General features: G+C 51.4%; 1 protein-coding gene and 1 pseudogene across 1 annotated transcript in view; one reads left to right on the top strand and one right to left on the bottom strand.

Moving 5' to 3' along the window:
- The first annotated feature begins 218 nt into the window (after positions 1–218).
- On the top strand, positions 219–2651 carry LOC102875417 (annotated as a pseudogene).
- A 13591-nt stretch (positions 2652–16242) lies between these two features.
- LOC102871232 (tetraspanin-11-like) overlaps positions 16243–21034 on the bottom strand; it is an 84753-nt gene continuing 79961 nt past the window's right edge. Inside the window, exon 7 of the mRNA XM_006891303.1 lies at positions 16243–16302. Coding sequence (XP_006891365.1) covers positions 16243–16302 — 60 coding nt within the window. The remainder of the gene's footprint in view (positions 16303–21034) is intronic.

The following is a 21034-nucleotide window of genomic DNA, read 5'->3' as shown; positions in this document are numbered from 1 at the left end:
GGGGAATGGTGGTGCTGCAGATGAGAAGCACCCAGAAGGCAGGATCTAGGGGGGTCAGCCCATGGAGCAGAACTGCCTTCTCACACCCTCTGGCCTGCCTTCCTGGTAAGGAGCTTCCACTGCCTCCCTTGAGCCCCAAACTGCAGAGATGGAGTAGAAATGCTACTTCAGAGACATTTATCAAACAAATGATCAGGCCACACAGTGGAACCTGGTGCATGGTGGTCTTTGCTGTGGGTGGGAAGGGGTGGGTTTGTTCATGCCTATCAATGCAATTTTCCCTTTCTGTTCAAATCAGCAGCAAAAGCCTAGTACATTGTGGGGGTAGATGACCTTCCTGGCAAACGTGTGTTTTTAGAGGGCTTCAGGGACATTCTCTGGTCCCAGAGCTTTTCCCGCAGCCCCCTTTTAACCCCCAGGCCCCATCTCATCCATCTGTGTGTGGAGTCTTATCCACAGTTCCCTAAACTGCCTCTTGCCTCATTTGTTTGTGTCTGGTTGCTATTTGGCTGAGTCTGCATTGGGCTGAAGTCTCGGTGGGCAGATGGTCCCCGTGCCCCGTAGGAAGGCCCAGTGATTGTGATCAGGGTCTTCTCAGCTTCTTCTGACTTGGGTCACATTGGGGCAGAATTAACTGGGCAAATTCCCTCACTCTCAGCTTTCCTTCCAAAGTCAGTTAATTCAATCAGATCTGAGGCAAGCAATTTACAGACTCAATTCAGAAGTCCTTTGGGATTGTCAGGCAACTTGACGGAATGTCTGATGTAGACTGGGCCTTTCCTGTGGAGCTCTCACAGGGCGAAGAACTGTTCCTGGGAGGTGGGCACAAGCCTTCACCCCTACTGGCCCTCGATTGCCTGCCCTGCACTCAGATCTGAATCACTGTGGCCCATCCCTGCAGGCTTGGACCTGCATCCTGGACGCACTCAGGCGAGTTTGCTGACTCCGCCTGGACCCCAGGCCCTCTCAAGAGATGGTCTGGCTCTGACTTGGAATGAAGTGGCCATCCGTCCTTGTTTGGCAATCAAGGAGCAATCCAGGTGGATGAGTGTGGTGTCCTCTCCTCTCCAGCCCCCTGCCCACCCACTGGTGGAGGTGCTAACTCGCAGGGACATGGCATAGGATGGGAGCCAAGTGCTTGGGGTCACTCCTTGTCTGTCCAGCCTCCTTGGCTTCACATTTGTCCATTTCTCTCTCTCCACCACAGTGACCAGGCGTCAAGAGTGAGGCCTGGTTCCCTGCCTGGTAGGGGATCCTGGGGAGGGGAGGCCTCGGGGGACCCTCCCCACACCCTGCCCGCAGATCAGGAGAGCACGCTTGTGGGCATCAAACGCACTTTTCTGCTTGCAGTGCTGACCCTGTGCATTTCCTTCATCCTGGTCCTGGCTTTATTTAACACCATGTTTTTAGCATGTTTTTAAATAAAAACTGATACTGTGTCAAAAGCACAAGCAGGCTGTCTCCTTGTGGTGTGTTTCTGTTCATTCTGTCATGACGCTGGCTTGTTTCACGCAGCAGTGGTTGTGAGGGATCCCGGGGTTTACACACAGAACAGGCAGGACCTTGCTGTCATTCTGAGGTCCAGGTTAGCACGTGCTGCAGGGACGGGGTCTTGGTCCTCTCCTGCTGCCCGAGGAGCTCCGCTGTTAAATGCCGTCCAGATGATTCCAGTTCAGACCGTGTGACAGTAGAGGAGCCCTGGGATCCTTGCGGCCTTCGTCTTGGGAGCTGACTGCCGAGTCCTTTCTCCTGCAGAGCTGCTGGTGGGTTTGCACTGTCAGACCTTCAATCAACAGCCCAGCACTTAAGCACTGTGCCACCAGGGCTCCTTTGAAGACCTCCTGCCTCCCTTCCCCTTACCCTTTGTCGGGTGAGCTGATGCAGGCCCAATCTGGTGACCAAACCATCTAGGTGGGCAGACCCTCTACACAGGAGGCCGTCCTCCCATGCTGTGTCTGTGTCCCTGTCACAGATTTGTGAGGTCCTGTGGTCAGGCCCTCAGAGTGCCAGGGAGGGGCGAGGCTTTGGTCTCAAATGACTTCCTGTGTTGAGTACGCCCAGGCTGTCAGTTTTAGGTCCAGTCCCGCAGCATTTCTGGGTCATCTATCTGTGCTTGGTTACTTGCCCAGGAGGGAGGAGCTCATGCTGTGACCTGGTCCAGGTGGGTCCTCTTAGGTGGCTCAGAGACAGAGAAGACATAGAAGGATGCAGCACGGTCAGTGGGGAGAGGCAGGCTTTTGAAACTGGCGCCGGCAAGAGCAGGCGAGCCCCTGAACACGCTGCCGTACCGCAGTCAGAATTGCTCAGCTCACTTGGGTCTCCAGATTCTGGTTACTGGGTTCCCTTGACTGTCACAGTCACGGTGGCATGTTGTAGGTGAAGGAAGCTCAGAATGCAGCCTGTCCCTGGGGTCCTGCATCTGTGGGGGCGGGGCAGGATCCTGCTGCAGTGGGAAGCGAGGCGTCACCAGCCCCCTCCAGGTGACTGCTCTGTCTCCCTTCTACCTGCAGTGCGGACAGGGTGCAGTGCAGAACTGTCACCTTCAGGGGTCCAGGCAGAATGGGTCCCTGAGAGCCTCGCAGGGAGATCGACTGCAGAGGCTGCATGGCTGTGTGGATTGGGGCATGATTATGGCCAAGGAGGTGTGGTAGTGACCCTCCGTCTGCTGAGGACAGTCATAGCCACCCCTTCCCTGGCCATTCTTATGGTCCTGTCCTGTCAGCCTTTGGGTACGCCCACTGGGATGCCCCCTGGGTTGGTTGCTGTTCCGTCTGCAGCTTCTGGGGAATAGAGATTAGTGGTTCACAGAGCGGTGGGGCCCACTGACCCCTCTGTTAGCACTGAGCTCCGGTCGAATGAGCTAAGCCATTCCTGGCATGCACCCTGCTGGACAGGATGAGATGTTCAAATCAGGACATCTTTCTTTTTTATTTTTATTTTTTCTGAAGACTTTGATAAAGCAAGAAGATTCTTTTGGCAGGAACTCTAGGCTGTTCAGCCTATAGGAGGGGTGACAGAAGTCCCCTTTGGGGACCCCCTCCTTTACTTCCCCATTCCTGCATGATGTGGTGAGAGAACCATCCCACCACCTGATACCAGAGAGGAAAGTTCACAGGCAGAACAGAGCAGGCTGGCGACCATGCTGCCGGCTACCACAATGGCTCACACTGGGGTCGGCATAGACAAGAGATGTTTACTTACACAGAGAAGACTTACTGAAGACAACCGACCGTGCGGCAGGAGGCCTTGGTGGCACAGTGGTTGAGTAATTGAAAGATTGGCCCTTCAGATCGACCCACCTGCTTTGTGTGAGAGACACCTGGCTTCTGTGCAGATTCCAGCCTGGACACCCTGGCTGCGGCTGTCCTCTGCCCCATGGGGTTACTTTGCGTTGGAATTGTTCCCACAGCAGCCAACTACACCACCATGTCCCAAACTCCTAGAACGCAGTGATGGATGAAGCAGACTGAATCATATACTTAGTCCTGGGACCCCAGGAAAGTAAACCGGTGGTTATGAGTGCTGCGCTAATGATATGCACAGAGGAAGTATGGGTGGGGAGCCACCTAAACTTGGGGATGCCCTCCAGAGGAAGTGATGTCAGAGCCAAGAGCTGAAAGTGAGCATCTGCCTGAGGTGAGGAATGTGTGTATGTCCCAGCAAAGGCTTTGAGCTCTGGAACCAAGTGCCTATACTGAAGTCAATGGGGCGGATGCCCCAAACCACAGGGTAGTGTCTAGGGAAGGGCAGCAGCCACTGGATGGAAACCTGCTGAGTGTTGAACTTAATGCTAAGAGCTCTGGGGCACCTGTGGAAAGGCTGTAGCCCAGACTCTGGCCAGGCCTTTAGAGAGATTGCTTTGGCTGCAGTGGACATGCAGGGAGATCAGAGTGAGGCTGGGGGAGTGATTCAGTGTGCTCGGAGGGAGCCCAAGGGGAGAAGCAGCAAGATAGATGCAGGCAGAAGTGACAAGGCCTGGTGACTGGTTCGGTTTATTAGGGACAGGAAGAACCTCTGTGCTACTCACCTAGCTTGACTCCCCTCACCATGGACAGGCAGATGGATGACTAGTTGTTTGCATCCAAATGAATGGAGGATGGAGTTTCTGGTCTCAGGACTTGTAGGCAAGAGATAGACAGAGCCCCAAACTGAAACCACCATTGCCATGGCTCTGTGGGAGAGAGATGAGGTACCCCCAGGCTTTTCTTGGCTGTAACTCTTTTTGGAATCAAACTGCCACGCCTTTCTCCCACGGAGTGACTGACGGGTTCAAACCACCCACCTTTTGGTTAGCTGAGTGGGCACCAGGGGTGGGCAGAGAACAACACAGTATAATGAAATATCAGATTATATTTTTACTGTGCTTCAGAGTTTGCGCAATGATTTTATATATACTACCCAGGCTCTTCCTTACCCCAAATATCTTATTGGCATTCAGCATCCGTGAAATTGGACCATTATCAGTTGAACCAAAATATAGTAGACGAAAAACATGGATTACTGTTTCTACTTACGTTGTTAGATGCCATCAAGTTGATGACTTATAGTGATCCTGTGAACAGATCTGAAACGTGCCCTATCCTGCACCATCCTCCTGAAGGTTTCTTCTCCTTCATTGAAATCCCCCCTTTCAAAGTGTGATGTCTTTCCCCCAGGACTAGTCCCTCCTGACAACATGCCCAAAGTATGTGAGGTGAAGTTTCAGCATCCTTGCCTCTGAGGAGCACCCTGGTTGCATTTCCTCCAAGACAGATTCATTAGCTCTTGGAAGTCCATGGGATATTCAGAACTCTTCCGTTGCACTACAATTCAAAAGCATTGATTATTCTTCTGTCCTCCTTATTCATTGTCTGCCTTTCAGGTGCAGTTGAAAGTATTGCCTCGAGTTCCTTAATCTATAAATAGACATCCTTGCTCTTTAACACTTTAGAGAAATCCTTGACAGCAGATTTCCTCAATGCAACATGCCTTTTGATTCCTGGACTGCTGCTACCATGGGTGTTGATTGTGGATCCAAGTAAAATGAAATTGTTGACAACTCCAGTCTCTTCTCTGTCTATTACGATGTGCTTGTTGGTACAGTGGTGAGGATTTCAAGTTTCTTGATGTTGAGATGTAATTCACATTGAAGGCTGTAGTCATTGATCTTCTGCTGCAAGTGCTTCATCATCTTCACGTTCTTCAAGGAAGGTTGTGTCATCTGCATAACGGAGGTTGTTGATGAGTCTTCTCCCAATCCCAATGCTGCATTCCTCTTTGTATAGGCCAGCTTCTGGAATTATCTACTTAGCATACAGAATGCATGGACTGGCTGGGGCTCATTCTCAGGCTGCATTCACTATCTAGGTGAGTCTTGAGCAATCACTTAAATTGTCCAGGGTTTGATGTTTTTCACATTGGAAGCGAAGATAATGCCTCTTTTACAGATTTGCTGTGAGGAGTAGATAAAGGCATATGTGTGTAATCAAGTTCTCATGGTCTCTAGACTTCCTGGAGCCATGGAGGCTGGCCAAACCCCCGAAACTATTGCCCAAGATAATCTGCAAACCTTAAATAAAAATATCTCCCAGGTCTTCTTTAAATCAAACAATAGTTTAGTCTAACCAGTAAAGAATGTCTGCCTGGAGCATTGAGCTCTTCTAAATAATTCTTCATATGAGATCAAATTGAGGAAGCCCCTAGATGATATAGATTGACACAGTGACTGGGGAAATGGGGGCCTCTGTGTCAGAGACAGTGAGATTGGCTCAGGACAAAACAGGATATTGTTCGTAGCTATTGTTCATAAGGTCCCTACCAGGACTCTATGACTATCAGTCATAGTTGTAGTCAACTCAGCAGCACATAACAACAACTCTGAAGGTTAGAAGGAATTTTAGGGGCCACTGAGTTAACGGTGAAGAAATAATTTAGAAGTGAGAATGATTGCACACCTGGAAAACTGTAACTGCTGTCATTAATTACACGTGAGAAGTGACATTTTGCTGTGTGTATTCTCAGCAACAATAAAAAAGAAAGAATATTAAAAAAAAGTCATGTATGTAAAGACATCCAGCTTGTTCCTGGGCATTACATTGATAGACTCTAGGTCCTTGGAAGTCCCAAACTAGAGGTGGAACCCCTAGAAGAACATCCCTGGCTGAAAGCTGGGGCAGAGCATTCTGGGAAGGGGAGTCGGTGTGTCAGGGATGAGGGAGGGGTCTGCTGACGGAGCTATGTGGACTAGGTGCACCACGCACCTCTCTGTCTCAGCTTGTCTCAGGCTGTCCTGGTAGCAGCTTTCAATAATCTGCAGAAGCAAGAGGGAAACGAGATTAAATAAATGCCATTTTGGACACACATATTGGCATCGCAATGGCTTCTCCTTAAAGCATTGGCCAAAGATGGGGAGGCTATTGATTTGCCCGTGTCGTTTCTGCTCAGTTTAATGACAGCTGCAGAGGTGGACTATTGTGTCTCCTTAAACTAACAAAAAAAGAGTAACAGCATCCTGCAGGGCCTGCTGCAGCTAGGCCCTCTCTATGGAAGCTGCCCATCTGGAGCGCCCCCTTTTGAGATCCTAGAGACCCCCGTATAGCTGAGGGGCAAAGTCAGTGGGGGTGCTCCTGGGTCAGCCCTGCTTCCTTGTTGCAGACCATAAGGCGGAGGAGGGAGGTGAACTGGTAAGATGATGCAGTTGATTATGGATTTAGTGTGTCCCTGATGGAGGGAATTGTGCTGATAACTCAAAGATATAGGGCCTTTTTGGTAGTTTGCATTCACCAGCTGCTTCATGGGAGGTCTCCTCCACGTGATTCACAAGCTCTAGAATGTCACTGGAGCGCCAGCTATGAGTTGGTTCCAACTTGATGGAAATAAATTAGTAAGTGGGTTTTGTTGTTGTTGTTTTTAAACCCATGTTTTAAAATCCTGACCCCTTATGCCAGCAGATTCAATTCTCTTTGGAAATCACTCTTTCTTTGATATGGTAATGAGACCATATCGGTATAGTTGCTGTTGTGTGTACCATGATGCTCCAGCGGATTTTCAGAGGCAGTTAATCTCACAGGAGATTGTCCATCTTCAGCCCAGAAGCAACTGGTGGCCTCAAACCATGTGCCTTTGGGATTGCAGCACAGTGTCCTGGAGCCTCTAGGCCACCAAAGCTCCCCTAACAGTGTAGAGTGGGTCCTAAATCTAATTCCCTCAGAGCTCTAAAAAGAGCAGGTTGGATGCAGAAACAAACACAGTGTGAGGTGAGGGGAGTGAGCTGGGGAAACAAACTCCACAGGAATATCTTCAAGGAATTGAGGGACAGAGCCGAGGTTCTTCCCCCAGAGCTGACAGACAGCAGGCCTTTCCTCATAACCAGAGCCCTGAATAAACGACATAAATAGTGGTTTGTAGCCTCCTACATGGAAGTTCGTTAAAGCCACCCACTGGTGGCGCTTGTGTTACAGCAGCAATGATGATCAAGGCCGAGCAGGACCTGCTGCCTAGAGACCTGTCAGGACTCCAGCAGTGCCTGCTGCCCTTTCTGTCCAAGGAACTGTCAGACAGGGTTAAAAGGGCAGTGGAAGCAGGAGGAAAAGGGCACTTGATGCTTCATGTGTTTTTAAAACTAAAATAAGTGAGATGGTCTTGGCTCTTGGCCCCTGAGCCCTGCCCTCCCCAGCGCCTCTCTTCTCTAGTCTTGGTTGTCAGAGAGAGTGGGAGCCAGGTCCCCAACTCCACACAGCCCACCCAGAGGCAGCAGCGACAGCCTGGCCTTCAGGGCTGACATGAGGTAGCCGTGCCTGCTGGGAAGTAGTGACAGGTGACAGGCCAGCCAGCAGCCGCCATGGGGAAAGTGTCAGCAAATGCTTTGCGCTCTCTGCCCACCTGACAAAGGCCCCTGTCGTCCCTGGGCTGTTTAGACAGCAGAGGCAGGCCTTGAGAGCATTGTCTGTGTGCTGCGGGCCAGAGCCTGGCATGGGGCTCATCCCTCCTCAGCCTTAGGCTTATGTTTGTGCACACACTCATGTTCACTGTAGACATCAGCCCACTACACGTAAGGCTCCTTCCATGGGGGACGGCCGCTGTGATGGTGTAGTGAATAGTCTGGATCCAACTGGTCCCAGGACTCCCTAGCCCAGGGTTTCTTCAGGTGGGTCAGTCTGTTTATATATTACATCACCAGACCCCCTTAAGTTTCACTCCAGGTTCCCAGCCTGCCTTCCTGACTTCCTATCTCTCATCTTGGACCCATCTTAGTTAAGTCTAAAACCCCAAAATTTATCCCCATCTCGTTGAGTCTGACACATAACAGCCATCGTATGGGTTTGTGAAGCTGTAAATCTTTACAGAAGGATTCTGCCCATTTTCCTCCCTCAGATTGCTTGGTGGATTTGAACCACTAACTTCTAGGTTAGCAGCTCAACACATTCTACACTATGCCACTAGGACTCAGCTTACTCAATAACTTTTAAGCCTTTCCCATTCTCCTTACTCTACTGTGAGCACATACAGACAGGGCGATGAATGAAGCAGAATAACTGTTATATGTCTTAAAAGACTGCCACTTCCTTTCCCTCTGCACTAGCAGCCTAGTGCCCTCAGAATCAGCCAAGATTCTAATATTTTTGCATTGGGATGAAAGTGGTCCCCACTTGGGTTTGGAGGAATGAGGCCAATTAGTTGGTCTACGTGGAGAAAACCGGCTCCTCTGGAGCGAGATGGTTTGGGCAGGATCCCGTGTGTGTCTCAGTTCACATTTCACCAGAGGAGCCCCTTGCTCCAGGCCTCTCACCAAACCCTGCACCTGCAGCAGCCAGGCAGAGGAAGACAGCTACAGCAGGGAAGAGCAAACTGCAGGTTCATTACCAGAGGCTGTACAGCACGGTACAGCACAGGAAGACACTGACTGGCCGAAAGCAGAATGCTGTCGGAGGAGCATGATTCGAGCAGACATGTCTGAGTGCAGCTCGGCCTTGCCGCCTGGAGCTAGTGCCACTCACAGGCAGGAGAGGTCGGTTCAAACAGATCAAGTGTTTGTGGATAAAGTGAATTGACAAGACAGAGGTAGGCAGGACCTCAATCAGCGTGGTCAACTGGCTTGCTAATCATGGAGGAGTGCCTTCCGGATGTGGCACTGGGATGCAATGCTCTTGATGACCTACTCACCACCCCAGGAGACCCCTGCAGAGATCAAGCAGTGACAGAAGTAGTGCTGTGTATAATTCCTTTATTTCCATGCTCCCTAGCACAGGGAGCTAACACTGAGCTTGGTTAAGGGCAAGGGAATGTTTATAAGTAGAGCTGTTCTCTGTATGCCATATGTTAAGGCAACTTTGCAAGGAGTTGAGAATGGACTTGATGGCACTCAACAAAAACAAAGGCAATTTCTCTGTTTCTAGAAGGTTGTTATGACCCATAACCAGAACCAGGGCCAGCTGGTTCCAGGAGTCCATCTGGCCCGGACTTCTCAAATGGCACTTGAAAGGAAGGGGGTGCTGAGGAGTATAGGCAAGTGGGGACGGAGTCTGGGATCTGTCCTTTGGGAGAGGGAAGGGGAGATCCATGGGCTCTGAGCAAAGAGAGAGAGAACTCTGCCATTGCTATCAAGTTGGAAACAATTCCACTGAATTTGAGGTTGTAAACACGCAAGAGGAGATTGTCCATCTTTCCCTCAAGGAGTCGCTGGTGGCTTTGAACCACCAGAGAGGCGCAGTCTTTGGGACAGCAGTGCAACTCCCTACAGACTAAGCCACCAGAGCTCCCGGGTGAGAAAACAGGAGTGGCTACTGTGCTGAGATAGAAAATGGGGAAAAAAGGAGTTAAAGAGAGAGGCTGTCCCAAGGCGCAGAGACGGCAGAACAATAGGACCTGGTGTGTTGCTTGCCTTCTTCCAGAAAGAGGACCCAGGCACCTGGTCTCCGGTCAAGGCCACAAGCTCACACAGCCCTCTGGGGCAGGCAGGTGCCTGCAGGAATCTTAGAAGCGGAGCACTTCCTTGGTGGTTTATAAACTGAGGACAGTGGCAGTGATTTCTTCATCACTCACAGTCGGCCTGGTAGAGGACAATCTTAAGAGAAACCCAGGTGGGACATCCAGAGGGACAACATTTGCATGCGGTAGGACGTGTGCTTTTTGTGATGTCAGCTAAAGCAGTGGACCCAGGATGTGTAGTATACACGAGAGCTTGTTAGGAATGCAAACTCTCGGCCCAAAGCTTACAGATTAGAAATCCCAGAGCCCTAGTCTGTGTTTTGAAAATCTCCTTCAGGTGGTTCTGTTACTGGTTTTAAGACTGGGTAGTGTAAACAGCTTAACTACCAACAGGTTGGTGGTAGGGACACACTCAGATGGGACCCCTTGTAGGAATGGCCTGGCCACTTGCTTCTGAGAGGTGACAGCCTTGGAAATCCTACCGAGTGAGGTTCTACCGTGACGCACTCGGGATTGCCATGCAGCGGAGCTCTCTGGATGGCATGTGGTTTGCTTGTCTTGTCTGATCACTCGTCGATGGCTCATGTGAGCGCCCCCTACTGGTGATACAGATTCTCAAACCTGCCTGGACAACGAGTCAGAAGGGGCTCTGAGCTAAGGCTCCTCTGGGTTTCCAGGCTGTAGGTCGCAGGAGTGGGGACTGTTCTTCTTCCCTCCTGTGGACTGGAACCCCCCAGAGAGGTGCTGACTTTGGGTGAGAAGAGCAGCTCCCTTCAAATTAGCCCATCAGGGCGTCCTGCGGTGAGAGGCTGGTCCCCAAGGTAGTCAGTAAATAGAGGGTGTTTACAAGGCTTACAGTTGGGGTGTGGTGAAAAAAAAACTCTGCTCCAGTTGACCCCCTATCTCAAAACTCTGAAGAGGCGGCCAGAATAGCTGACCTCAAGATCCAAAGGGTTTCTAGGACATGAAGGTTCTCGAGGCACATCCCATCGATACCTCACCTCTGGCCCTGGGCCTGCAAATGATTATCCATTTGGCTACTAAAGGAAAGGTTGGTGGTTTGAATACACGCAGGGGCACTTTGGTAGGCAGGTCTGGAGATCTATGGAGCAGTTCTAGTCTGTAACACATGGTCACTGTGAGTCAAGTGTCATTAATGCAAAGACATTAACACCCTTGGTTGGCTGGCTGGGCCTCAGTGCCACCCGGGGTCCCTCTGCATCCAAGGGCTCAGAAGGCTGATGAGATTCTAGGCCACAAACTCCACGAGGCCAAAACCACTTTCCACCCCAGAGCCGCAGCGATAGTGGTGCTCAAATGCACACGGAAGGGATGAAAGCGCAAAGCGGCCTCAGCGGAAGGGGAGGTGGTGGCTGTCTGAGCTTAGGTGGTGGGGTGGGTGAGACCCCAGGGAGCCGAGCAGGGGGCTGTCGGGCGCTGGCACCCGAGGTGGCGGGCTGCGCCGTTCCCATGCCTGCACTGCTGGGAGCATTCCGCCAGGAGGCCCGGCTGTCAGCCTGAAATAAGCCATACTTTCTGCTGCCTGCAGCCGCGCGGGGCGGCTGGCGCCTCTGGCCTGATGGATGGCTCTGTGCAACCTGCAAGGGGGTGCGAGGCGGTCCCCTGAGGGACACTTTGTTCTTGAATGTCAACCTGACAGCTTATTACACAGTGATGGAGAATGGGAGGTTGGGGACAGAGGCGCCCGGTGTTCCTCCCTCTGCTCCTGTGGCGAACCCCTGACTTGGGGGGGGGGGGAGGTCGCCAGCCTTCACGTCTTCAACCATACCTTAGTGGGAATGGGGCTGGGGGGTGTAACACCCTTTTATTGCATAGCTCTGAGATAATGTGCTCATGCGACTAACACGATCTATGCACACTGTAGCCCCTCAGAAAGCACCAAATAGACCCCCTGATAACGTCCTGCAATCGGCTATGCAGGGTAGCTAATGGAGTCGAGACTAGGCTCATTTGGGCAGGCAAGCGAAAAAGAATGAGAACCACTAAGCAGTCCTCCACCCCAGGCTGATTTTCATCTCCCCTACACCATCCATGGGGAGCTTGGGGATGTACCCTTCCTTTGCAGGGTGTCTATGAGATAGTGGACTGGAAAGGCTGTTTGATATGGTTGGGATGGGGCTTTCCTGTAAATGCCTGCTTCATCTCTGGACCCATTTATACAAGAGGCCTGTGCTGCACAGGACTGAGGTTGACTTTGAACAAGAATGTCCTCTCTCCTCGAATGGAATACCCAGAGCAGGGACCTGGGTAGGGCTGCCTCTTGCAGGCAGGAAGGCAGCCAACTGGGGACACCTACCTCCTAAGCCAAGACCCCAGCCCTTTTGTGCTCCACATAGTGCTCCGCCACACTTGGGCCTCGCGTACCTCTTATAGGCTGTTGGCATTTCTCACCAATAGGCCAGTTGGCAGCATTATGATAAATGGTGAAGAAACTAAGATTATTAACAGCTTCAGTTTGCTTGGCTCAATTGATACTCTTGGTACCAGCAGCCAGGAAATGAAAAGACAAATTTCTCCAAAGTGCTAAAGAGCAACAATGTCAGTCTGGAGACTAAGGTGCGTCTGATACAGGCCATGGTTTTTGCCATTACTTGCTATGCATCAGAGAGCTGGGCAATGACTACAGATGATAGGCGAGTTGATGCCTTTGAGCTGTGGTGCTGGAGAAGAGTATATACCATGGACTGCTAGGAGTACAAACAGGTTTGTCCTGGAGAGGGTGTGAGCAGGCTGCCCCTCGGAAGCAAGGATTCTGAAGCTTCATCTGAAATACTTTGGACATGTTGCAAGGCGGGGCCAGTACTTGAAGGGGGTCATGCTTGGGAGAGTGGCGGGACAGCGCAGGAGAGGAAGACCCTCTATGAGGTGGATTGATTCAGTGGCTGGGGTAATGGGAGTAGGTGTGTCAAAGACAAAGAGATTGGCACAGGATAGAGCAGGGTTTAGAAATGTTGTACATAGGGTTGCTATGAGTAGCATGCAACTCGATGGCACGTAACAACAACAACAATTTTCCAAAACATCCTGAGCTGTTCTCTCACACTCTATAGCCATAACCAGTGGCTGTCAGGGCTGGCCTACTCTCAGGACAGAAATCAGCAGTCAGGCTCACCTAACCTAATATGTGGGGCCGGGGCCAAAGGAGTCAGGCTCGTAACCCACTGCCCTAGAACACTATGCAAACGCCTGTGGATTTTATTTTCTTCCAAATTGTCATCAAATGTATTCATATTTATGGCATGCCCATATACTTCACAGCAGACCTGCACTCCACAGGGTTCTCAATGGCTATGATCTTTTCAAGTAGACCTCCACTCTTGCCTTCCTAAGTGCCTCTGAGAGGACTTGAACCTCCAACCTTTCAGTTAGTTGCCAAGTGCTTAGGCATTTTTAAGCCATGCGAGGACTTGAACCTCCAACCTTTCAGTTAGTTGCCAAGTGCTTAGGCATTTTTAAGCCATGCAGGAACTCTTTGAGCTTTATGTTTCTGGCCTGTCAACCTCTGCCTCCCTTCTCCACAAGCCCGGCTGACCTCAGTGGAGAACTGGGGGAAGCCACTCACCAGCAGCAGGCATGTGTCAGACCCCAGCATTCCCTGCTCCCCACCTCTGAGGCACCCCAGCAGGAAGAGCAGGCTCTGGCGCAGCAGTCCGCTCCCCTTTCCACCCTTGCTCCATGAGACTTGTCAAGCCCTTCAACAGCTCTGTAGTTGTGCTTGTTTTTTTGGATTTGCATGCATCCCAGGAAGCGAAAGAGCAGCAAAGGTAACCACAACCCCGTTCTTTTGGCCTTGGTACAGTCTGTGGTTGCTGGCAGAGCTGGGCTCTCTTCTTCACGGACTTGCACTGCAGCCTCTCCAAGCAGAGGAGTTAGGCTCCAGGGAGCCCTGAGGGGAGGAGATGGTCCTCCGTGAGAACTGGCCTGCCTCCTGTTCACACGGGTGATGCCTGTTCTGAGGCAGTAATTTCTCTACAGCCTCATGCTGGAGACAGGCAGCGAGTGACGTGGTGCAGGAGAGAGGACACCAGGACTGACTCAGGTTAGGAGAACTGTACTTTTTAGATTATGAAAAGGATCAAGCGGGTGGTGAGGTCTGACCTTTCCTGATCACGGGCTTAGCCTTTTTTTTGCGGCAGTAAATAGAGTCCAGGGTCGCCCAGAACCTGAGAAGTGTTGCTGGGTGTGCTGTTGCAGCTAATGCATACACAGACTTTTGGGGGCACTAGACCCTCAGTGAGATGGACTGATAAAGTGATTGCGGCAATGGGCTGAGATGTTTGGGATAAGAATGGCGCAGGACAAGGCTCAGATCTGTCGTTCAGAGGGTCATTGTGAGCCATACACGACTCAGTGGCACAACTTGGCTGTCTTGGACCTCCGGTGCTGTATCCCATTTACCCGGGTGCGGCTTAAACCAAAGGTTGTGCCTCTCTGGCAGCCAGAATCCGACAGCAGCGCCACGGAAGAAAGATGGTTGGCTCCTGCCAAGTGATTGACAGCTGAGAAACCCAATGTGGGGGGGGAGGGAATATCAGCTCTGAGTCGGTTCTGATCCCGGACAATGAGAATGAGAGATGGGGTGACTTATGAGTTGATACCTGTTTCTTAGGAAACTACCAGCATCTATACTCTATTTTCTAAGAATTTCCTTTTGTTTGATAGGCTGACCTGGGTAGCCTTGACGGTTAACCAAAAGGTTGATGGTCTAAGTCCACCCAGAGGGACTTAGGAAGGAAAGCTGGTGATGGGCTTCTGAAAAACAAACAAATAAACAACCGAAAGAGCCACTGAAAAGTCCTTGAGAGTATTTCCGCCCTGACACACACAGAGGCACCTGTGCGTGAGTCAGCCCTGATCAGAAGAGCAACTGGCTAGTATTTGGGAAAGTTTCTTTTGAAAATTCGTTGCCTGACTCAGTGGCTAACAAAACCAGTTGAAGGGACTGTACTCACCCTGGAGTTTGTGGGAGAATGTGCAAGGAGGCCCCTGGGGGGAGCATGGTGCTCAAGTCCTTGGGGGAGTTAGGTGCCCTCAACTCGAATACAACCCTAAATAACTGCTCTGAATCCTATCCTGGGCCATCCTCATCATTTCTGATACACTCAGGGTCAATCCATCTGGTGGAGAGTCTACCTCTTTTGCTGACGCTCCATCTTCCCAAGCATGACGTCCGTCTCTGAGGAAAAGCTTCTCCTAACAACATACCTGAAGTGTGTGAGTCGAAGCTTTGTCACCTTTGTCTCTCAGGAGCACTCTGGCTGCACTTTCTCCGAGACATAGCTGTGTGTTCTTTTGGAAGTCCGTGGGATATTCAGCACCCTTCTCCTGAGAGGCCCCGTCAGAGCTTCACTTCCTCTGGGCTCCAACTTTTTTGAGGTTTGTGATTTGGCTTCACTTGCCAGCATTTAAGAGCTCAAGATGCTTTTTAAAAAGCTGACATTTCTGAGAATCGGGCTGTGGAGCAGAGCATGGGTGCATGCTAATCACCTACCCAACTGCCACCCTTGAGGCCGGGGTGTGGGCCCATGCCCCTACTTCCAGTGGGAGCTCTCTGAGGGAGGGGGGAGTGGGGAAAACTTGAGGTGCAGGGCTCTGTCCCCAATACAGCAGGTACCAGGACAGCCACTTCTTCCCCACCTTGCTCACTGCTCATCTGCCCTGGCAGCCCCACGCAGCCTGCAGGCCAACCCCAGCTCCTGGGCTGCCTCGTCTCAGAGTTCCATCTCAGTCCCTGCAGAAAGGAGCAAGGCTGTCAAGACACAGATATCTGGGGGAAGGGGCTTTGGGGATGGCAGATTAAAGCTGCTGGGTCTTTGGGAGAAGAGACATTTCTAACTGCCCCACCAGCTACATTTCTCAGAGGGAGAGCAAAGCCCTCAGCACCTCCTGCAGGGCAGGCCAGGGCTTCTTTGCACAGCTGTGACCCCTCCCTTCAGAAGGAATCTAACACTGAGCTCAGGAATCTCAGCGGCCCGCATTTTCAGGCATTGGAGCTGGAGGGACAGCAGCGTGCCCAGCTCCTGCCCTCCAAGTCCATGGTGGCCTGGCGACCTTAGGCTGGCTCCTGACGGGGTCTCCATCTCCTGCCGAGGTTCTGAAGGTGAGTACTCAGAGGCGGAGGTAAGGGCTGCAGGAGGAGGTCTGGCCTGGGTAGGAGCCACGGGGTGTGCTCTGAGGCATTTTGTGGGTTCCCCGGGTGAGGGGGGGGCTGGACACGGAGTCAGTAGAGTGCAGGGCCCTAGTTGAGCTGATGCTGCTCTCCAAGCCTGGCAGTGGGGCTCTGAGCTTCAGTCCTCAGAGGGGCAGGAGTGACCTTTAGTAAAAATGCATCTGAAGCCTCCGATGCAAGCAGCAGGTGAGAATCATCCCGCAGATCTGCCAGGTGGAGAGAGGAGAGGAGCAACGAGCAATCAGAGCCCCCGTCAGAGCCCGTACTACCACCCCGCAGCGCCCCAGGCCAGCACTTCTCACTCTCCAGAGCCCACTCGCCAACCTCCACCCAGGTCCTTGATAAAGGGCGGTTCCCTCCCTGTCGGTCTGATGTGGAGCTGGGACTCTGCACACCTCACCCATGTCCAGGTGACACTCTCTGGCCACCACACTGCCCAAGAGCAGCATTTCTCGCACTTCAACTTGCATGAGTTGCCTGGGGACCTTGTTAAGTGGTGGATTCTGACTTGACAGCACCGGGCGTGTGTGCGCCTGAGACTCTGTATTTCTAACAAACTCCCAGCTGGTGCTGGTGGTCTGTGGCCCTAGATCTTCTGCGATGACCCTATTTAATGAGGTCCCAAGGGGTGATGTTTTCACTCCCTCATTAGAACCATCTGGAGCGGTCTTCTCTAGCAGTGAGCCTGTTGGCATCTCACTGCCCTCAGACCTCAGAGCAAAACCAAGGTCCACAGTCAGTGCTCTGGCTGATCTTCAGAAGCTGTGGGGGAAGCTGGGAGGAGCAACTGTCACTATCACCAGCCTGTCCTGTAACTGGAAGGGCCACCACACCCACGCCCCAGGCCTCCTGCCTTATAGCCCTGTTTCTCCATCCAAGAGCTGAATCGGGGTCCTCAATATCAGTCCACATACAGGTCTCCTTGGAAAAACCACTCACCCCCCACACCCTGAGTATGTGGGCGGGGAGCTCTCACTTCACTCATCTCGAAAATGCACAGAACTTTTATTCCTCCACCATTCCCTGTTTCTCCTTCTTCCTTTTACTTTTCCCTCCTATGGAAGAGGATAAGAGCTAGGTTTCTGGAAAGAAGATTTTGCAGGATGACATGTTACTGGGTCTCAGCTGCACACAGCAAAGGGCGCCTGGGGTGGTGGAGGAGGGAGAAAGGTGAGAGGACAGGGCCTTTTCCAGGTAAAGGAAACAATGCCCCAACTTTTCAAACGGCTGCTGCTGGCTGAACCAAGGCATCCTGGGAGGTGGCCGGGCTGTGTGTGTGCTTATGGGCTAGTGAGCCCGTGGCGGGGCTTAAGGGGTGCACAGGGCATCAGCCCTTCCTCCTCCTTCATTGTCAATGAATCTCTGTCTAACCTGGTTTGGAATGAGATGTGTGGACACTGGAGAACTATGACTGCAGTTTTCTGCATTGGTGCTAAGAGTGTGTGAATCCACGTTGGCCACTCAGCGTCACAAGCTGGAAGGTGGCTTTCGTGGTCATCTCATCTCCTACGAGCTGTAAGCAAGTGGCTGTCACAGCTCTCCACCCAGGTGCCATGCAGCTTGGCCCTTCCTTGTCCCCACCTCATGGTGTGGTGGCACCTTGCAGGGTCATGAGGGAGTCTCTGGTCCTTGCTCAGGAAGCACCCAGAAGGGGACAGATGGAACAGAACGGGCTTGATGATGGAGGCTGTGTCCATCTTTCCGAGAGGGTGCATCTCATGCTGAGAAGCACTCACAGGAAGCACCTTGGCGTGAGATGTGTTCCCAGCCCACCGCCCAGGAAGGATGCATTTACCAAACACCAAACTGTGTGTGTGTGTGCACATGCAATACTGACCAATGTAGATGTGTAAAGAATGGTCTCAGCAGTGCACGCGCCCATGCACTCACATACACACACACTCCCTGGATTCGTGCAGAGATAACATTGTGCACATATCTACATACACAAATGTGAACACGAACACCACCCGGAGCATGCGGAGAGGCCACACATGCGCTCATCAATATGTGCGCACACACCCACGCACATACGTGAGCACAAACCCCTCACTGATGCGTGCAGAAGTCACGCATGCTCCATCAGTACATGTGAACACACGAGCATCACAGACACACCACACCATTCACGCACAGAGCTGGGAGGAGCTGACCCACCAGCACCTCCTCACCGACAGAGGAAACCAGACAGCACGGGAGGTTCTGTGCAGCCAGCTCTGGGCTGAGAATAGACCACGTGACAGGTTAACTGCAGGAGCTGGCGATGGCCGAGGTTGAGGGGTGGAGCTGAGATGGACTGCTGGGGCCAGCCTGCCGGGATGCAGCTCAAGGGCCGTATAAGGGACATTTGAACAAGGTGGCCACTGCATTTAGCTTCTTACAGAATTTCTGTGTTGGCACCTAGATGCCATCAGAAACATCAGGGAATGGTCAGGGCTCCAGGAAGACATACCTCTGAATGACCAGTGCATCCCAGTTTGGCCTGTGCTGTGCATTTTCTGGGCTCTGAACTAAAGCACGTTTCCATCCCACATGGGGGGGAATGCTGGATGGTGTGGTTGGCTTCTCTTTGGAGCCTGCATCAGTAACTGTGTAATCTTGGGCACAATTACTTTCCTTCTTGGACCACAACTTCCCCCTCAATTATAAAGGAAATCTCCAGTCTGTTCCCTGGTGAGAATCTTGAAAAATTAGGAAGACAGCTGAACGGTACCAGCACTACTGTGCCCACCCCTTCCTGGGATTCCTAGTGTTGCGGAATAAACTAGAAATTGACTCGTTTACTGGTTCCACTTGCCCTGCAGCCACTGGGAGCCACAGCCCTCTGAATAAAGTCTCCCGCTCCACATCGGCCAGCCGGGCCGACTCCTTCACTCTTCCCTCCTGTCACCTCTGTCCTGTTCCTACATTACGTTATTCTCCTGAGAACCTTCTCTGACTGTGCTACTCTGTTAGTGTCCTCAGTTGCTTTCCTAAGTCCATGGCTCACAATGACCAGGGTCCAGGACCCCCTGCCTTCAGGGTATCATCCCATTCACGTGTCTGTCTCCTCCTCGCAGATGAAAGCACTTAGGAGGGGGAACCAGGCCCTGGCCGCTTTGCCTCAACACCAGGCATGGCCTGACACCTGGTACAGAGCAGACAGACCACTTGTCCCTTAGCCTTCCTGCATAACTCCTGGGACTCTGGGAGCAGGAGAAGAGAGTCAGACACTGTATGCCTTGCACGTGGAAGGCACTCAGCCAAAAGTCTAGAAATGAGCCTCTAAAGGTTCCTCAATGTGGAGTGCCACTAGAATCCACTCACAAGGGCGGAAACTGTTGAACAAAGAGACCCAGAGTTGGGTCTAGTGTTCAGGTGACCTCGAGCAAGTGATTACTCGGTATGACTTGGTGTGGTATCCCTGAGTTCAAGCATATGAACAAGTTGTGCTCTGTTGGTCTCAGCCCTGATTACATTTGGACCACTAATGGGGATTACTTTAAAAAAAAAAATCCCCACACAGAGACCTCATCCCAGACAGTGTACCACAGCATGTTGGGAGGTGGGATCTGAGCTGGTGGAGAAAAGTAGCCCTGGCCAAAGTGGTCTGTGGGTCCTTCCAGGCCCACAGGTCTGTGATTTGTTTATACACATCAGGACCCTGGCTGCCCCCTCCAGGTTGGAAACCCCCTCAAGTGTGAGGTTCCCCAAGGTGGGTACCAGGAGCCCTCAGCTTCTCACTAAAATTAACAAGTGAGCTCCCTGAGAGCATAAACTCAAGAGGGGAAGGGACCACTTTGAAGGGAGGAATTTCCCTTCTCAGTATCCTTGCCTGCCTGTAATCTCTGCTTCACCTTGAAGTCAGTGAGTTTTATAGTTGAACAATTATAATTACTCAAATGACCTGGAATCTGTCTCTTTGTAAATCCTACCAATTGTTCCCTTTTATCCTGAGGCCTCCGAGAAGAACACTTCTTGTGCCTGTGACAGCCTTAGGCTGTTTAAAGGCAGTGACCACGAGGCTTTCCCTCGGGCTCTGCATGCCCCTCCCACAGTCAATGTTCAGGTCCCGCAAAGCACCTTGTTCCTTCCTCTGGGCCAGTGATTTTCAGCCTCCACTGCACATAAGAAAACAAACCAGCAAAACCAAACTATATGCTGTCAGATGGATTCCAGCTCACAATGAGGCCTTGTATGACAAAGCAGAATAAAGCTTCGTAGGGTTTGCTGCTTCCAGAAGTCGATTACAGAAGCTTTTCCCCAAGGGATCCTTGGATACGTTCAAACTGTGAACCTTTTAAAATCACTGGGAGCCTTGGTGGCTAAGTGGGTTATGTGCTGGTTTGCTAACCGATAGGTCAGTGGTTCAAATCTACCAGCTGGTCTGCAGGAGACAGATGACAGCTGGTTTAAGCAAATATGTTTTTTAAGAGACATAAACACAGGTTATGTACATGGATTTCACCTGATGGTATGCATAGGAATCAGATTGATTACATCTGTGGAAAGAACCACTGGAGAAGCTCAATATCAGCTGTGAAAACTAGGCCAGGAGCTGATTGTGGAACAGACTACCAACTACTCATATGCAAGTTCAAGCTGAAGCTGAGGAAAATTAAACCAAGTCCACGGGAACCAAAATATGACTCTGAGTCTATCCCACCTGAATTTCAGAACCATCTCAGGAACAGGTTTGAGCCCTTGAACACTAATGAGTGAAGACCGGATGAGTTGTGTGAGGATATCAAGGGTATCATCCAAGAAGAGTGCAAATGGTCATTGCAAAGACGGAAGAGGAAGAGAAGACCAAAATGGATGAAGAGACTCTGAAAATTGCTCTGGAGCGCAGAGAAGCCAAAGCAGAAGGAAGAATTCAAGATACTAAAGAGTTGAATAGAAGATTTCAAAAGGCAGCACGGGATGACAAAGCAAAATATTACAATGAAATGTGCAAGG

The sequence above is a fragment of the Elephantulus edwardii genome, unplaced genomic scaffold (assembly GCF_000299155.1).
Source record: "Elephantulus edwardii isolate Elephantulus edwardi_28Jun2011 unplaced genomic scaffold, EleEdw1.0 scaffold00096, whole genome shotgun sequence".
Classification (NCBI taxonomy): Eukaryota; Metazoa; Chordata; class Mammalia; order Macroscelidea; family Macroscelididae; genus Elephantulus; species Elephantulus edwardii.
The sequence above is the reverse complement of the archived record's forward strand: the minus strand, read 5'-3'. Positions and strand labels throughout refer to the sequence as shown.